Genomic DNA, 18,584 nt, shown 5'->3' on the forward strand with positions numbered 1-18,584 from the left:
TCGTATCATTCTCCTCATTATTTTTGTTTGCTCGCTTTTTGTTGAGCCCGGGCTTAAAGTTGGCAAGGCTGCAGAAGAATTATCTGAAGAGTGGGAGATTAGGAGAAGGTTGGTGAGGATTTTAAGGTGATCTGATCTCACTTTCATCCATTTCACAGTTTGTTATTAGTGCTCGCACAGACGTGAGGGAACGAATTGCTTGTGAGGCACAAAAACTTCATTGAGGTTACATCAAAGGTAGTTTGAAAACATCCAGGATGAGTTGGAATCTCCAAGATGCTGATCGGCTTGCCGACCAACAGATGGTGCCCTTGAGTCACTGGATTTAAGGAGCCACTGAGATTCATGACGCATGTGTCAGAGCGATTCCCTCTCTGGCTACTTTTCTTCCTCTTTGGAGCGTGCACAGCTAAAAAAAAATGGAAGCCTCCTTCTCTGACATCTTAAGTGCATCTGCTCCAGCACCACCTGCAACGAAAGCACAGCAAAACGCAGAGAGCAGAGACCGCATTGGACTTGTTCAAACAAAAAAGCTGAGCAGGAGAGCAGTAGCATGTTATGCTTTGTGGATGGTGGTGTGCGTGTCCTGTCCAAGAAACATACAAGGCTGATGAACTGGTTTTGAAAGAGCGGCGTTCTCTGCTCACTCCACTCTGCCATGCAGACACATCGACACACAATACAACCTAGTGTTTCGGCCGAGTGAATTACAATAAGGTGCTCTGTTAGACGATACATTGATCCTGCACATCTGTGGAAACAAGTGATCAGCTGTCACCTCGAATGATTCATGATCAAGTTAATTAAATGAGCACCTCTTTGCAGCTTAGCTGGCATTACAGTGCGAGTGCTTTGAAAACTGAGAGGGTAGTTTCTCACATGGCATTCTTGTGACAGTACAATAAGGCCTTGTTTGACTGGAGGGCACCGAAAGCTGCTGCCAAGAGATTGCTTCGCTCCCCTGTTTGGTCTGATAATAACTCTTCTCCTACCTCTCTGCATCCTTGTTGGCTTCTCAGTTTGTAAGGCCTGGTTTTTCCTTATCCTTACCCCGGGGATTTTAGAAACCAGGTGGAGATATTCTCTCAATATGATAGAGTCTGCCATGGGTCGTACAAAAAAACCCCCCCAAAAACAGTGGGGTAGAAACACCTGCAGTAATGATGATGATCAAGTCAGCAGGTAACCTGGAGAGTTGGCATGGACGCCCCCTCACATTCCTCTGAACTGCAGCTCTCCTGGCAGGACATAACAGCCAACTGATGGAACTTCGGAGAAAAGAAAAATGATGTTCATAGGAAAGAGGCGCTCAGAAAGGATTTCAGGCATGCAGCCATTCCCATAAACTTCCAAGCAAAATTGTAAATTCTCTGAAAAATATTTTATTGAACATTCGCTAAAACAGAGACCATACATTCATCCAATAGGCTGCTACATTTCAGTCATCCAAAAGCACAATTTCCTGTCGCTGCCAACCACACAGAGCGGCAGCGTCCGGTGCCAGCTGAGGCCAGATCCTACGGGGGCCGATCCGATCACCACGGGCTGTAATGACACAAGTCTTTCATGAGGTGCAAAGAGCTGAGTAAAGATCCCAATCTGAACTTTGAGAAGATCGCACTGACCTGTGGGTGGCCAAGATGGTGGATGAGTAACTGACTACTGATCTTTCCTGGACATCCGGTGGTGGCAAACAGGTTTTCATTGGCCCGAGACCATCTGAGGAGAAGAAAATCTTTGTGTGGTCAGCTTTAAATTATAGGAAGGTCAAAAACAGTTACGATTAAGCCCCTTCATGACAAATCCTGCATTGTTTCTCCACCTCAGTACATGTACAAGCTCTAATATTGATGAGAACCTGCTTCTTTTAGTCTGTTCACAACTGAACTATCTCACCTGAACAGCCGAGCTTTGTCTTTATGTGCAGGTCTTTTCTCTTGTGGGTAACTGCAAACAATAAAAACTTGAATTCAGTGCATCCCACACTAGCACATCATTAACACAAGCTGCATCAATGCTAAGCTTTTTCCCAACCTGGAGCGAGTTATGTCCCAGATAAGCCAGTCATTGCCTGCCACAGCACCCACTTTGATGGTGTTGGTGAGGCACCAGTCGGCCGACATGAGCGGCCCGCAGTCCAGTGATAGGATGGCCTGCTGGGTAACCAGGTCGTAAAAACGAATCGTTCCCTTTTTCTCTGCCACCATTAACTAGAAAAAATGATGAGTCATAAGAGATAAAGTTAGATGCAAAGATGGAGAGGATGCTTGACATCAGCAAGTACCAAAAGTTAAAATGCACATTATTGCCCTTTGTTCAAAACTGGTCAGTACATAAATAAGATTTTGAATCTGTAGCAGGTCCAGAGCTCTAGAACACTCTGCCCCATCATATCTCATGTGCATAATCACTTGAGCATTTTAAATCTCTTTTAAAGACTGTTTGCACTGGCTTTTAATAAGAGTGTGTGACATTTTTAGTATGTGACTTATTTGTTTTTTATCTTCTGGTTGTGGTTCTGGATGTTATTTTATTTTATTACTATGCATGTCTTGTATTTCTTTTTTTTATCTTAAATTTATTTTTAATTTATCAGTTTTATAATATTGGACTGCAGATTTGTACAGCACTGTGGACACTATGTGCTGCTTAAATGTGCCATAATAATAAATTTGACCTTGTCACAGTTGCCAAACAACATGTTGCATCGGTTGTGGATCCTTTTTCTATGAACTTAACATTGCTGAACAGTCAGGGTTTTACCACTGACTAAAACCCTGCAAATCTGCACTGTCATTTACGGGTAATAACATCTAGAACACTGTACCACCTGTACTAATAAACACAACATTTACACCACTTTTAAATCGCATTTAAAACCTGTTTATCAACCAAAGCTATTCTCACAGCTGGTCAAACAATTACATATACACATGTTGTGTGTTGTATACATCTGCATTGCTTTTGTGTTGTCATTTCTTCTTATGTCTTGTCATGAGCGGAACATGTTTACATATATGCATGTATACATGTGCCGCACTCTTTGTATACTTTATCACTGTGCCACTGAATAATAAGTAACTTTAGTGTTTGTGTTTTATCTTATCAACCTCATGCACTTGAATTATGCAGTTAAACCCCTTTAAACCCTGCAACCCTTTCGCCTAAAACTGGCTTTGAGGTATAAAAGACTTCTTGTAAACCAACTATTTTACTGAACTACTTTTACTGGACCCTTGCTGATGTAACAGGAAAGTTTTTGTTGCAGTATCATTTGCTACTGGAAGACAGTTTGGCTTCAAAGATAAATTTAATGTGCATCTGGTCTGAAAAAGGGAGTTCACTGAATCTACAGTAATGATTGTAGCCTGCAAGTTTATACCATTCAAATAAAAAAACTCTTAGCTTTCCAATGGTGCATAACGTGTAGGTATGTGTAGGTACAGCAACTGGATAGCTCAGTTGGCAGAGCATCCGTTACTCATGCGGGAGGCCTGAGTTCGAGTGGGCAAGACCCTAATGCTACTGCCTACTCTCAGATGTAAGTTGCTTTGGAGAAAAGCGTCTGCTAAATGACTGTAACGTAATGTACTCAGAAGGGATACTGACTGAAATATATAGTTGTCATGTCACGCCCACGGGACGTCTGGTACCAACAGGTTACCTCTTGCACTTAATACAATATTTACTGTGACTGGTTTGCACTTTACTTTTGTTTGTACCTTGTTGTTATGTGTATTGTTGTGACCTGCCAAGAGGCTCTGAGGCACATTAGCTGCTTGGCTAACTGTGAACATTATATTAATTAATGTGCTATGTGTCTATTATAAATGAATAAATAAATAAATCTGTGCAGAGGATTAAACTGATCAATGAAAGAAAAGATGTTCCGGTTCTGGAAAGACTTGCAAAAAGCAGCAGCAAGAGCGAAGATAGGGTCAGGATAAAGAGAAGATAACAAGTCTGCAGAAGAACTTTCATCAGTGCACCTAACATGGCTGGTTTGTGTCGGTCAATATGGGGCACTAGTTACTCAGCTAATCACAACATGGCAGACAATTGACACTGCTCTTTATTCAGGTCATATTTAAGTTTATTTCACCAGAAAACATTGTTTTCATAGTTACTCCTGTGTCCTTAGAAATTTATATCAACAAGCTTGGAGCATTATGTTTAATGAGGCTGTTGTTGATGAGAGCAGCTGAAAATCCTGATATATAATCAGAACAGAAGCTTTAGCTGCAGTTCAAACATCCTAAAGTTCTTTTTGCTCAGATATTGAGGAGGGAAAATGTGTTGGAGCTGATTATTGATGGAAGAATAATAGAGAAGCAAATCTAGGATCACATTATTTACTTAATTACCTCTTGGATTGCCCTAAACAGCTGATTACATCTCAGCTTAATTTAGTGCTCATGGGCCTGATTGTCTGTGAACATGACTGCAGCCAATAATGCTTGTTAGTGAGATTTATGCATTAATTGGTCTGACTTAAGTCAGATTGCTGTGGCTACAGACTTTTCATTCAGACATGACTCAAACACATTCACAGCTTCCACCCGGTTAACGGAAAGCATTGGTGAAGGAGTTTAACTGAATCGTCATTTCCTGATTGAAGTTTTAGCAGAGACACTAGGATCAATTCACTGACTTGTTTTGCAATCCTCAAAATTGGGAAATTTTAAGCACAAATCTCTTTGTTACAAGGCTTTATGCTGTTTATGCTTGGATGAGTGGGATCTCCGACTGTACACAAAAATATTGAGCAAATCTAAAAACAGTTAGGTTATCTCTGAAGCAGCACAACTGCTGGCCTTTCTTCCCAGAACAGATAAGGTGGAAGCTCTCCATGTTAGATTTTAAAGCCATAACACAAACACATTCCCAGTTGTTCAACACAGCGCAGGATCAGTCAGAATAAATCTCCAAAATAATACCCTCCTACCTTAAAGACCTCCTCTGGATGCCAGCACACGCTTACGCCAGGAGAGCGAAGTCTGAAAACAGCGCTTTCATTTCCATCCAGGTCCCACACCCTGCAGACACACAGCAAGGAGCAAAATTAACCATCAAAACATCCTCGTTTAAAGAACTCTGATTAGAGATTTTACTAGAACTAACATGCTTTTACTGAAAACATTGTGCGTATTCATCACAAAAACACAAAGTTGTCTTGTTAAATACCAATTAACTACCATAATAAAACCCACTTTCACTTAATTAACAACAAAATTGGGGTTTTAGAGCAAACAGCTAAAAATAGCATCATATTTTGAACCACCCTGATGTGTTTGCATAACACCAGAAAGAATTCACTTCCCAAAGCTTTCTTTGTTAGCGGGACTTATTGCAACCGTGACGCACAACTCCTTGACCCGGACAGGTATGATTCCACAAGTTTCCTCGTTCGCACGCACTACACCTAAAAATCCATTAAACAAAACATCTGAAGAAACAATTAAAGTCTCTTTTTGAAACTTAAGACTAAATATAAGACTAAAATGGTTTTTGCAGAATGCAGTGGTGCAGTGATGGATTAGATTCAAGTTCATGTTGCTCCTAATTTATCAAACCCCTGCTGTTTGTGTTGTGTGTGCAAATGACAGACAGAGACTTCCTGTTTTTCCTGAGAATTTTTTTTTGTGGATCTGGGCCTTTAGCTGAAAATACAGCCTTATATTGTATTCAGGAATCTAGAAATCTGTTGGAAGAAAAGCAGTGGAGAGACTTTCATCAGGATCATAATTTAACGCAAAGGCAACTAAAGCAGATTTGAAGCCTATCCTGTACACTTTTGACTAAAACAGTCGACATTTAAATGATAGCAAAAGCAGCTCAGAAACTCCATGGCTGTAACAAATAGCTTGGATGCAGACAGCTGTAGTTCCTGAGACCTGGATCTATGGTTAACCACATCTTAACGGTCCCTGAACTACAAGAAAAGGTGGGGATGGGGGCATGAGAGGGGAGCTGCAAGTGTTTCTGGGAATATAAAACAAATGCTTTCAAGGCATGGGAAGGTGCTGACTGATGAGGTCATACAATGTAATAAAGCCCAAAAAGTACCTCCAAGGACCATCTAAATGTCAAGTGTGTTGTTGGTGAGATTGATGTTTTCAGTGGTGTGTTGTAAGGGAGGATGTGCCCCCTTCTCAGATGAAGACTACAATAAACATTCAGCTTCTCCTGCAGCAACATAGAGCGCCGTCAAAACTTTGCTTCTTTCTGCGAGGACTTGGCCAGTGCTTCTATTGTGGAGCATGAGTGAGGCTGAGAAGAAAACACTCAGACCACATGAGGAAAACAGGGACTAAACCCTGTTCTTTTCAGACTACTAGCCAAGCAGAGCTCAGTTGCACGCTACACCACCAACGGCCAAACTGTGGTCAATCACTCTGCCCTGCAAATGGAGAGCGCTGGCTCCCAAAAAACACACAAGACCTCTGCCGAATGAAGTGAAAGAAATGAGACACGAAAACACATGCGACCGCGGCTGATAAAACACTGTAAATGCGTAACACTACATCAAGCAACAACAGTCTGTTTCCATGTACAACAGAGTTGAAAAGGACATCTAAAGTCCTGTGCTGTTTTACCAAAGTAAGAAAACAGCAGGGCAAAGCGTTAGTTTCTCAGTCCTTCCCATAAGTGGAGGAAACGGGAAACGCCGTTAGCGCTTTGTGATCCGATCTCTCTTGTTGAGAGCAGAGTAAATAATCGAAGGTGGCTCTCTGGAGGGGAGAGAAACTGGAAGAGTCAAACAATATAAAATCCCTCCCAGTGCCTTGCACGGTCATCCTGCTTTAGGTGAACAATGTGGGCATCAGTGTTTTAGTTTTAATCTGGACTCTGCACAGGTTGTGTTTCTATTTGAGTATTGTGTTGCATTTCTCTTTGAGAAGAGTCTATTAATTAAATAGAACTGAAATGAATTCAGAGGTTAATTTAATTGGAATCTGAGGAAGAAATTATAAGTAATTAAGACTAAACTGCTCTAAGGAATGCAATAGAGTAATGAATTATCAATCAAACACAGTTAAAGGAGGCTGAATCATTTAGCCGCTGTAATGTGTCTTAATTTATATATCATTTAAATATTCAGAGGAAACGAGGAACAAAGCTGTGATTCATTTAAAAAAACATATGATTCTGTAGCAGAAATCTCTGCACAGATGCAAATTTAAAAATTTTGTGCTCGAACAAATTCAAAATCCGAACCATTCGGCTTGTTATCAGTCCAAAATTCCACATCTGTGATGGTGCTATGTGTAAACTGCATCTGTATGGAAGCCACAGCAACATGCACAAAAATAAACGAGATATCACACAGCTGTGTATTGTTTCTCTCACACAATACAGAGGATGGGGGAAAAACAAGTGGATTACCACCTAGCATGGGGCAAAAAGCTTTAAATCATGTACATGATGCAGCAGTAGCAGGTGTGTGTGATCCTGAATTGAGCTGCGAACTCAGTCAACTTCAAATCCTCTCAGGGACCTGCAGTGTGCTCCTGTGACCTCTAGGTGGCACATCCCCCCAAGCAACTCCACCCTGCTCTATCTAAACTGACCCACAGAGCAGTTCAGACCGCATGAAGCCTGAGGAAGTGGAGTCTGGTTCCCCGCCTCGATACTGTGGCGTCAGGTTGCGTATTGGCAGCAGAAGAGGTCCCTCAGCCGCAGGGGACAGTGATGACAAAACTAAGCAAACTTATAGAGAAGGTGCTCCTGCCAAAGCCAACAGTGACGGCGAGGTCATGAGCCTATACATGCTGACATAAACCTCCCTCCCTTTCTGCATGACCACTTCCCTCCTCTCACATCCAGCCTCAGTTTGTGTGGGCTGACTGGAAGGTCTTCTCCTGTTAACTTGATCTATCCCTTGTTCCGACTCTGTCTTCCTCCTGCGTCCCATATTTTCTAAACATGACAGAATTTAAATCTTTCAACAGATGGAGCGCACCCCTGTTTTCTCTGGCCGGTCAGAGGAGGGAGGGGAAAAGGGCAGGAGATGGGAGTGAAGGAACCTTGTTCTACTCGTGTGATCCCAGACGTGGACATAAAAGACAATCATCACAAGAAAGTGAAGATCTGGAAGCTGTTTGCTGTGGCTGCTGTTCTATATGCATGAGGTGTAAGAGCAAAATCAGACAACTTTCTAATCATTATATGGAAAATAATTCTAACAAAGACATTTTCACTTCTCCTACAAGTGAGTCCAAGAGATTTTTCTCTTAATCTGTGGGATTCTTTTAAAAAGAAATCCCATAAATGTACAAAAAACAGGGATGAAAATATTTTTGTCTTCTGTTTACTTACTACTTAAAAACCATTTAGAAAAATATACTTGACAGCTGATTTTTGGCTTGGTGTATAAAGGTCTCTGAGGTGGTGGTTGGAGGGACAGCAACATTTAAGGAAATAAATACAACTTTTTATGAAGCTATTTATTTTTACCACAGATCTGAATGACAGTATCAATAAGAATAGCTGTTCGTTGGAGTTGCACTTTTTAATCTCCTACAGCTCATACTTAAAATCTTAATATTACCACTTTAAATGTATGCAGTTACAGAAAACCTTTGAGGAAGTGGCCCCATGTGATAAAAGTGGAAAGAAAAAGATGTTATTGCCATAAATGCCAAATTAGATGTAATAGAGCTCCATTTGAAAAAATAAATGGATGGATCATAAATAATAAGATAAATGGTTGAAATAGCTAATTCATGTAACTCAACAGTTCTAAACTAGTAGCTAACTGAAACAAAAGAAAGATCAACTGAAGCACTCGTACAGAGGCTGTCCCAGCCCTGACCCTATCTACTGACACACTTTTTCCCCTCCACAAGTCTTAATTGAAAAGGAAAATTTGGGAAGCTTTTTACAGCCCCCCCTAAGAGAGGAAAATCTTTCTGCAGCTAATTGGATTTCCATATTTAACCAATTAGCTAGAAAAGCTACAAAGCAGCTCTGTGCTTATGCACAGTCACACTGGAGCATGTTGTGCTTAGCGTCATGTTTCACTGTGGAAACACTGTCAAGACTTTCTGCACCATTAACAGAGAACAGAACAGAAAATCAGAAGCTGGAAACACACACACACACACACACACATGCACAAACACACAGAAATAAAACAGTGTGGACCTGCAAGTGTGGTCATCACTGACGGAAGCAATTTGTTTCCCCTCTGTGGGCTCAAACACCAAATGGTTAATGTAGCTGGTGTGACCCTCCATCACCTAGGCAATGGTACACAAAACACAATTAGCAAACAAAAGCAGAAAATACACCATTTCAACAAATGTTTTCAAGCAAACTTTGCTCCACTACACTGGCTGCAGCTGTGCTTTCTCTGTGTGCAGCTACATTTCCTGTATCACTAAGTACCAAATGTCAGCACTAAGTACAGAAAGCTAGATGCCAAATGACAAGCACAGTTCTGCCCAATGTGCTCCAGATGTTGCACTACCTTGACTTCATGCCTATCCTGAAGATCAGAAGTCAGCAGGCGGAGCTTTCTGTCAGCTGCTGCGGTGCACAATCTGCAACGAGAGAACAACGAGAAGAAAGAGAAGATATAACAATAAACAAGGAGGGAACATAAAAACACACCAGTGACAGACAAAATCTCTCCTTGCACACATTCCTGCAACCGTGTAGACTGACACCTCTGGATGAGAGCATGTGTGTGGCAGAAACTTGGAATCTGATCAGTGGAAACGCTGCCAGGGAGATTCTAATTGCGAGCAAAGATAAACACGAAGAAAAACAAGATTGCTCACGCCATTTATGCACCACTTTGTTCAAAAACCTGTGCAGAGTCAGGCAGAGGACTTTCCCCTCTAATCAGCCCCAGTATATACCAGCGTCTGCAATTATTCACACAATTACACTAACTCACTTATGACAAGAAAAACACACACGTATCACCAGAATAAACAGACAGCGGTTCACACATTTTCAGTCGCAGGCCAGATGGATTTGGCATGATGTCACTAAAAACACCCTTAACACACTTCAGGCTGCAGTAGACTAGATTATATTAAGACAGCCTCTTTAACCTAACTAACCAGTGTTTGTTTTAAAGCAAGAAGCACACAATCTCTCTGACAACATTTTTTTATTTTAATTTAACATAAAAAACATGCTTTGTTACAAAAGAAACATTTTCAGCACCAATCATTTTTATTATGTTTTAAAGCAGTTTAGACATGAGAAATTAGAATAATAATTCAAGCTTTTCATCAGAAGATGCCACACTGTGGTTAGGAAGGGATGGACATGGACAGCAACAACACTCAGGTTAACTGTGGTGGTTAGACCATGCCCCTACTAGGGTCTCTTAGTCTACTAAGTGTGGCTAGAAAATATCTTGGCTGACAGGAGAGGCTCCTGGTGTGATCTTCTGCTGCTTTAGCCCATCTGGTTGGTGTATTCAGAGATGCTATTCTGCACATCTTGGTTTTAACTAGCAGTTCTTTGAGTTCCTGTTAACTTTTAATAATCTCCAACCAGTCTGCCCTTTCTCCACTCCCAGATAACTGCTGCTCACCAGATATTTTCTTTTTTCAGACTATTCTCTGTAAACCATAAAGATGGTTGTGTGTGAGAATCCCAGTAGATCAGCAGTTTCTGAAATACTCAGACCAACAACCATGCCACGTTCAAAGTCACTTAAATCTCCTGTATTCCTCAGTTTGATGCTCAGCTTGAACTTCAGGATGTTGTTTTAACAAAGTCTACATGCCATTAACATTAGCATTAATAAGCAAATGAACTGTTGCTTCAAAGGTCCCCATTCTACCAAACCCATCCTAGACCTTGAGAAGCATGCTGTGCACACTTTGTTGGCATTCTGTGCCAGGAACAGATGACTACATCTGGAAACTGAAATGAAAAGAAAAAAAAGGAGAAGAAAGAAACTCATTTCCAAAGAGAACTTATGTATTTTTGTAATTAGAAGTCACAAGAAAAAAAAAAAAAAAAAACTACTCAATTAAATTGTCCCCAAAATTGAAAAAATAAAACAATAAAAGATGAATAATTCAAGTTCTTGGGCTGATGGATGGATGATATCTGAATAGAGGATAGATGATTAATGGAAGGATGGATGGATGGATGGAGGATGTTAATAAATGCTAGTTATATAATACAGCTGTCAGACAGAGGTACTTTTTGGCTTGCAGGTATTATGCTGACAGTCTTTAGCCTCGTTATGTACATCACTAACATGTTTGTGCAGATTTTGAATGGTGGGCCCCATTTATCATGTTCCATTTTATTCTATATCTGACCTGGAAAAAACATTACGTTAAGCTTGAATATGCCTCAGAAATAGTCCTAATTCATCCTAATTCACACAGGAAATAAAGGAAATGAGGGTAAGGGACATTGGAGTTGTTTTGGATAGATCTTTTCTCCATCAAGGATCCAATTACGAATCTGTTCTGTGCAAACTGCTCCATATATGTTCAATGTTTATCATTTACACATAATTGTTGATTCTTGTTTTTCTGGTTATTCATCTTGTAATCAAATCTGTGGGAAGCAACCAACAGACTATGAACTACACCGTCTCTGGTTAGAATCTAGCTAGAGGCCTTTCCTTCGTGTCATCCCCATCATTTTCTCTCCTCTTTTTTTATGGTCATCCCTCTCAGAAAAGTCTGTTGTTGAGCATACTGGCCACTGTATTTACTATTTGACAACCAAGGTTGAAAAATGAGTGTGTGGAGTGGAAGTCTGTGGTTTCAATAGTCTTCAGATTGTTCTCAATGCAAGCTGCTGCGGTGGCAGTTCGAGCCCCCTCTGCCCCTCTTCAAGCCTGTGAGAACGTTATACTTTTCCTGGAAGGCACAGCTACGTGCCGACTGAAGGGAAGGATGGAACCTGAGTGGGAAATCATCAGCGCAATAATATGTGCGCACGTCACAGGGCTGGCTCAACGTTCCTGTGGAGTAAACCACAGAAGGCCAAGGAATTATCGCTGCCTTTCCTTTTCAATTACAAAAAGCCTAAACAGCTCCAGGGGGGACTGCAGAGCATTCCCAACCACTGTTCCAATTAGGCAGAAACGCTCTGCTTTCTAACAATCTTTAGTTGGGCTATTTCCCTTCAGTCCAAAGCCACCTGAAACAACTTGGCTCACATCCTGACAGCTGCAGTGTGACAGCAAGAAGTGGTGATGACTACTTTCACACAGCAGGACTGCTGTGCTTTCTTAGAAAAATTACCTTGTTATGTTAAAGACACAGATGTCAGGTTTCTAATGCGGAAGCGAAGCATGGCTTGACATCCTCTAATCCTACTACAACAGTCTGATGACTTCTTACATAACAAGAGGCACTTGAGCTGCAGACATCCCACTGTACACACAATTTTTCATAAAAAAAATAGACAGCACATCAAAAAAGGTCAAGGCACCTAAATTAGATGGGGTTCAATGAGTGCTGGAAAGAAAAATATGTAGGAAATACTGAAGAACAACAATAAAATGAAGCTACATTTGTCTTCACTTCATTCATAAACAAGACAGATTCTAAAAGGATCAAACTAAGACAGTTAAAACATGAAAGTAAGTTAGTGGTTACAATAAACTGTATTGCAGTAATTACGAGACATAGAAAACTGGTCACACCATCATTAATTGAGTATCAGATTAAAAGTACATTAGCATGTTTAACCTCTCAGGAAACCAATATCTGCTCCTGAAAACAGGTCACGTCAACAAACGTCATGAGCTGTGGCTACATGGAAAACCCAAACTAAAACTTCAGAGACTATTTTTAACCACACAAACTAAAGGAATCTTCTCCAACAGAGATTTTGCTGAAGAGTGCCGATATGAAAATGTAAAAGGTCAACACACGATTCTTTTGACAAAAATAAAGGATCATTTCTACATCGGTATTAAAAGAGTCTTAATTTCCTACCGAAACATGCTGACATGGCAGAATATTGGCTGCTTCATCTGCATTTTAAAGGACTGAGATTTTCACAATGATGAGTCTACTCATCCACACGGTGCTGCATTGGGGTGCCAGCAGGGATGCTACGATGACTTCATTTCACAATTAAGTAATAAATCCCACAATTAATTAATCCTAAATGTATAATCGATCTGTATAATGCAGCGGTTCCCAAAGTGGGGGGATTGGGGTCCACCCAATTTTGACCCAGCAATTAGCAGGCAAGGGGCAGGGTACACCCTGGACAGGCCGCCAGTCCATCGCAGGGCCAACACAAAGAAACAAACTCACTCACACTTATTCTTCAGGAGAATTTAGAGTGACCAGTTAACCAAGCATGCATGTCTTTGGACTTTGGGAGGAAGCTGGAGTACCCGTAGAGAAGAACATGTAAACTCCACACAGAAAAGCCACGATTCAAACTCCACCCTAGTCGAGGCTCAAACCAGCGACCTTCTTGTTATCTCATTAAGCAATCGTTTTTACATCAAATCTGCATTCAAATGGAAAACAAATCATTAGGCTTAAAAGGTTTTCTTTGTACATTACAGTAATTCTTACTGTTAGCGACATAAGTTTGTTGAGAATATAAACACGGAGAAAGTCCTTTTTTTTTCGAGAAAGCACTTCTTCCCCATGTGGACAGGACAGGGCTTCAGTGGAGCTGAAGATGAACGGATCTCAACAGGGAAACTGGCAACGATACAACACCGGCATTTGCTCGGATTCCCCTTCGGAAGTGTACAGGTCTTTTGGAACACGTGACAAAACAGCAGAGCGTATTGTGGCAAAAATATGTGAAAAAGTATAGTTTTTTTTCTTTTTTGTCAATATCACTGTTTTTGTGATTGTTTGAAGGCTAAATCAAACACTTCTTTCTATATGACTTGGGTTGACCTAACAGTAAAACGTGACAAGTGGCATTCACTGAAAGTTACATTATACCAGTGGTTCCCAAACTTTTTCTGTCCTTTTCATCGGCAAAAATAATGTCAAGCCTCACTGATCCCACTGTCGAATGCACCCCAATGCTTACAAAGAAATATACGAAGAAATATGCCATTAAATAGTCTTTCGTTTATTGGCTGCTACGTCATTATGTCAGTGGCAGAGGGAATGACAAATTCCTCTGCTACAGTGTGAGGCGTTTTAAACCTGGAAAACAGCAAACTACCTCCGGTGATTTGAGCATTTGACGAGACAGATGCTGCTTTTGTTAAATAAAAACAAAACTCTGCTATTTACAACAGTTAAGCCATTTCTTACTAACGTAATCAACAGGCTTTTCTTTGTGTTCGGGATAAGACATCCCCAAGTGGCGTTAGAACTTGTTTGTGTTTATACTGTCAGATACTGATATTTTGAGATATACGACAGACTGTGGTCTCTCTTCATTACCCACCACGGACCATTACCATTACTGGTTATACCTAGGGCATGATTTACCTCATATTTTCTTGTCTTTTTTTTATTATTTGGTAGTTGAAATCTCAGCTGTTAATTCATCTTCATTTGCCATTTGGTACTTTCATAAATCTGTCCACATTGATGCATGGCCTTTTTTCTTTGTTTACTTTCACTGCTCCAGTATCATTAATGTTGTAAACAGCAACTGTTCTGCTAAAAAAGCAGCTGGAAGTCTAAAACTAACTAGACGTTTTTTCTTGTGTTTCAAAATTCTCTACTCAGGTTAAGAAGAAATGTTTGGCTGAGTTTTTTTTTAAATAAATAATGATGCAGTGTGATTATCATGTATTTTTTATTCAACTGAGGTTGTGTTTTACCTCATTTAAAGCCTCAAGAAACAGATTATTAGGGATGTCAAATGATTAACATTTTTTAATCAGATTAATCAGAGCTTTCAAATTAATCATGATTAATCATCATTTGTGACTATACCTGAAATTTTCATTGTATTATATCAACAAAAAGAGCCAGCGCTACAAACATTTACTGTTAACTTATCTTCATTTGGGTAAACGTCAGATGTCCAAGGGTCAGTAAATGCAGCATGTAATGTACTTCTATATGTTGTTCTGCATCATCTCTTCCATGTTCTAGATCATAATGCAGAATTCATATATCATCATCTCACCAACCGTCTCCATGGTGTTAAAATCTGTCCTATAAACCATCAGATGTGACGACTGAAGTTAAACAGCCAACACTGATGAAGAAACTCTAATCTGGACTGATGATCTGGATAAAAACACATTTTTACTTTTATCATTAAAGTCTAAGTGTTTGTGCAGCAGTGATAAAAGTCCTACAGCAGCATCACCCAAAGTAAACACCTGTTGATAAAATAGATCAGTGGCTGTTTGTTTTACAAGTTTTTCTTCACTTTTTACATTACATAATCACTTTAGTTTTAATAATCAGTTCAATATTTCATAAAATCTAGACCTAAAAAAAAAGGTCTCATTTGTGCCCCCCTTTTCCTGGTCAGTGTTCCTGCCTGGCCCCCGCATCAGTACTTTTCTAGACCCGCCCCTGCATATCTGTAGCATAAACCCTATCCACCACCAGCCAGCTACTGTTACAAAAGGGTGCAGCCAAAAACAACACTTTTTGGTAAATATGTGATGGTGTAAACCATGCATCGCTAATTTCCTCCTTCTCAGCTGAAACATAAACAAATGCAGCAAGAGAGAAAAGCTGATCATCTGATTACCGACAGCCCTCATGATTCACGGAATAACATGAGAGGAGAGGGAGGAAGCAGCTGCTGCACAAACAGAGATGACCAGAGATCCTCTAGAGCAGACATGTTAGTGCAAAGGTTGGTGCAGGATAAGTTTATCAAAAAGACTAGCAGGAAGAGTGCAGGTGTAGCTCATCTTTTCCATCTGCCGGATGCATGGGACTTGTCATGCGTTAATGGCATTAAAAAAATAAACGCCACTGTAACACATTGTTTTTTACAGCCCTAATTGTTACATTATAGTATATTCTGATATTTAACATCTTCAGTCCAAAACATTGAGTCTTTTCTACTTTAAACTCTCTGCTGCCACAACACACTGTAATACACTGAGATAAGAATGAAAATGATAACAATAATAAAATACGGGCGAGAATATCTAATAAGATCAGTATTAAACCCATCTGCAGCTGAAAGGCATGGCCTTTAGGGTTAAAGAAAAATAAACATACAGAGATTTTGTCAAATAAAATGGCTCCCTACATAAAAAATGTGCTCTTACGGCCAACTTTTGACTAATTGGACACTTTTAAGCAAAATGTTTGCCCTAATACAATAACAGAGGAGCACTTGAGAAGCCAAAGTGCTCTTGTGGTTGATGTTACAGCAAAAATAAACTTGAACTGCACATGGATATCATTTTCTTTTTGCCTGACACTGTTGTACAGTGGATACATACTGTGTGTGGGCCACATAACCACCCGAGTATTTTGTTTTTTCTCCAACTATCAGTCCTCTTATTTCTTTGGTCCTTTTTACTCATTTTAAATTTAGGCGATTGAATAACACATAATAATATAATAATATAGTATCCTGTTACTAATCAAAACAAGTAAAATAACATCAAGTCAGAAGGCGATACCTGATAGTTGGAATCCTGTCCAGTCGAGACTCGGGGCTCCACGCCAGAGCATCAACACGCAATTCGTGATGAAAAGCTCGAAGAACACTGAATTCAACTCCTTCCACCTCCATATCTTCCTCCTGTGGTAGCAAATTTAAGTTCATAAGAGAAGGACAACACTGTGCAGAGGATCAATCAGGCTGTGTGAAGCTGTATTTCTAACCTGGAAGAGGCAGGTGCCCACCACCACAAACTGGTTTCCACCGTAGGCCAGGAGAGAGGCATGGGTACCTGAGCTGAAAGGACTGAATTCTACCACATGGACGTAGTCCTCACATGTCACTGTGTAGCTCGGACTGCGAGTTGAGTCTTCCTGCATGTTGTACTAGTGACGCTGGCTTCAGATTAAGGCTTCCACTATAACACACCAGAATAGTGAAAAGACGAGATAGTTGGGTTGCCTGACATTGTGTAGTTCATTCTTGAACCTACGTTAAAGTTTCCCTGTGAAGTCCTGTGAATGGATCAGATTCAGCAAATGTAGGGAAGCAAGAGACCAAGTGAATATCATGAACTCTTTATAATGTTGCCAAAACCACTCCACATGTGTTGCCAGTAGTTGAAGGGCTCTGCAGCACTGCAACATCCACATGGATGCTAATACCAAATGTAAAACAGCAGATGATTGCTCAGACCAACACACAAACACCCAGCCATCCACATTAACATTAAAGCTACAGGTTATATGTGTATTTATTTAATCTCCCTGCGGCTATGCTAAGCTGTTAAAAAAAAAAAAAAAAAAGCTAACATTTTTCACTATGCTGAAATCTTGGGATTTTCTTTTAATTGCTGTTTAGGGATGATAAAGTTTTTAATGATGATTTCATCTAACGAGGCCACATTCTTCCACTGCTCCAAGTTGCATTTCTAACACTCAGTTTGTCTTATGTTGACTTTGCTCAGATTCTTACAGCTGGCTTTTTTTCTTTAAATTGCCCAATTAACTTTAAAGAACCATGGTTAGAAAAAATCTGTGCTATAACAATGTTATTTATTTCACCACTCAGGGTTGAAATAAGATCATAACAAATCTTTGCCAAATCATATTAAATGCCTTTCATTTTTATGGCTGTGGTGGGTATTTGCTACTTGCACGGGTATACTTAACACATTTTGTTTTTGTTATTTTCTTTATTATGTTGCAACACTTCATTATATGAACTTTATATTATAAATTTGGCTCATGAAGATGCCTATTTACTGTCCTAGCTTTCAGCTTGAGACCTTAAGTTTTTTGTTTTATTTCACGTATACAGAGGAATAATAATGTGGCAGTTTATAAGACAAAAACAACAAAAGAAGAAGAAGAAAAAACAAAACAAAACAAAACATGCCACCACTGAAATAACTATGTACACGTTTTGAAATCAGCCATACACTGCAAGCTTTGGTGAGGATGCTTAGAAAGAACCCCAAGACCATTCAACATTACAATATTTCCTTGTTTTACGGATCTTTGTTGTTCCATGCAAGTTTTTATGACACAGCTGAAACATTTATACTAAACTATATTTGTCACCCTTTAATTCGGCAAACATAAAATACACATATTTCCCCACATGTTTGACGCAAACCACATGAGAGAAGTAAAACGTGACAGTAGTTAGCTTAATTAGCCAAACAAAAGTTTATCTTGCATATTTTTTAACACTTTACGCCCAAACGAAAGGCTTACTAATTAATCTTTACTAATGAAAGTCTGTTATTTCTGAATACCGTAAATAATAACATACGTTACCACCTTAGTTTCAATGCAATCCTTAAATCAAACGCTGCGCGGGTTTGATGTGTTTTAATGGTTTTCCGGGTACTCTCGGAATGTACCACTGCGTGAAGCTGACCGAGGGGGGGTTGGACAAACTTAAATAACAGCATTAAAAAGTATTAGTAACAAACGGAAATATAATTGCATTAAACCATTTTAAAATATTTGTAATATGGTTTTAAGGTAATAAGTAATGAATTTATACATTTTAATTAATCAAAAAAATACTCAGTTTTC

At 39.8% G+C, this 18,584-nt stretch overlaps 1 protein-coding gene across 3 annotated transcripts; it reads right to left on the bottom strand.

Annotated features, from left to right (window-relative positions):
- Positions 1-1,366: 1,366 nt before the first annotated feature.
- Positions 1,367-18,424, bottom strand: nup37 (nucleoporin 37). Of its 3 annotated transcripts, none has more exons than XM_041978198.1 (10): positions 18,321-18,424; positions 16,743-16,936; positions 16,538-16,659; positions 9,473-9,545; positions 9,148-9,242; positions 4,946-5,036; positions 2,035-2,210; positions 1,897-1,947; positions 1,626-1,719; positions 1,367-1,545 (listed from the first exon to the last, which is right to left on the bottom strand). In XM_041978198.1, the coding sequence occupies exons 2-10, from the start codon at positions 16,896-16,898 to the stop codon at positions 1,432-1,434; spliced, it is 972 nt and encodes a 323-aa protein (XP_041834132.1). In that variant the 5' UTR covers positions 16,899-16,936; positions 18,321-18,424; the 3' UTR covers positions 1,367-1,431. The 3 variants fall into 3 exon arrangements, with proteins under 3 accessions (XP_041834132.1, XP_041834134.1, XP_041834133.1); XM_041978200.1 differs by having other exon boundaries at positions 18,324-18,415; XM_041978199.1 differs by having other exon boundaries at positions 18,316-18,414.
- Between the last annotated feature and the right edge of the window lie 160 nt (positions 18,425-18,584).

Source organism: Melanotaenia boesemani, chromosome 23 (assembly GCF_017639745.1).
Source record: "Melanotaenia boesemani isolate fMelBoe1 chromosome 23, fMelBoe1.pri, whole genome shotgun sequence".
NCBI classification, from domain to species: Eukaryota; Metazoa; Chordata; class Actinopteri; order Atheriniformes; family Melanotaeniidae; genus Melanotaenia; species Melanotaenia boesemani.

What these genes read in the sequence shown, in the direction of transcription:
- nup37 (XM_041978198.1), bottom strand. Translation starts at nt 16,898, where the DNA reads ATGCAGGAAGACTCAACTCGCAGTCCGAGCTACACAGTGACATGTGAG. An exon ending in GACAGGATTCCAACTATCAG is followed by an intron (nt 9,546 to 16,537) that starts GTATCGCCTTCT and finishes CTCTCGTTGCAG; the next exon opens with ATTGTGCACCGCAGCAGCTG. An exon ending in ACCATCTTGGCCACCCACAG is followed by an intron (nt 1,546 to 1,625) that starts GTCAGTGCGATC and finishes GTGTCATTACAG; the next exon opens with CCCGTGGTGATCGGATCGGC.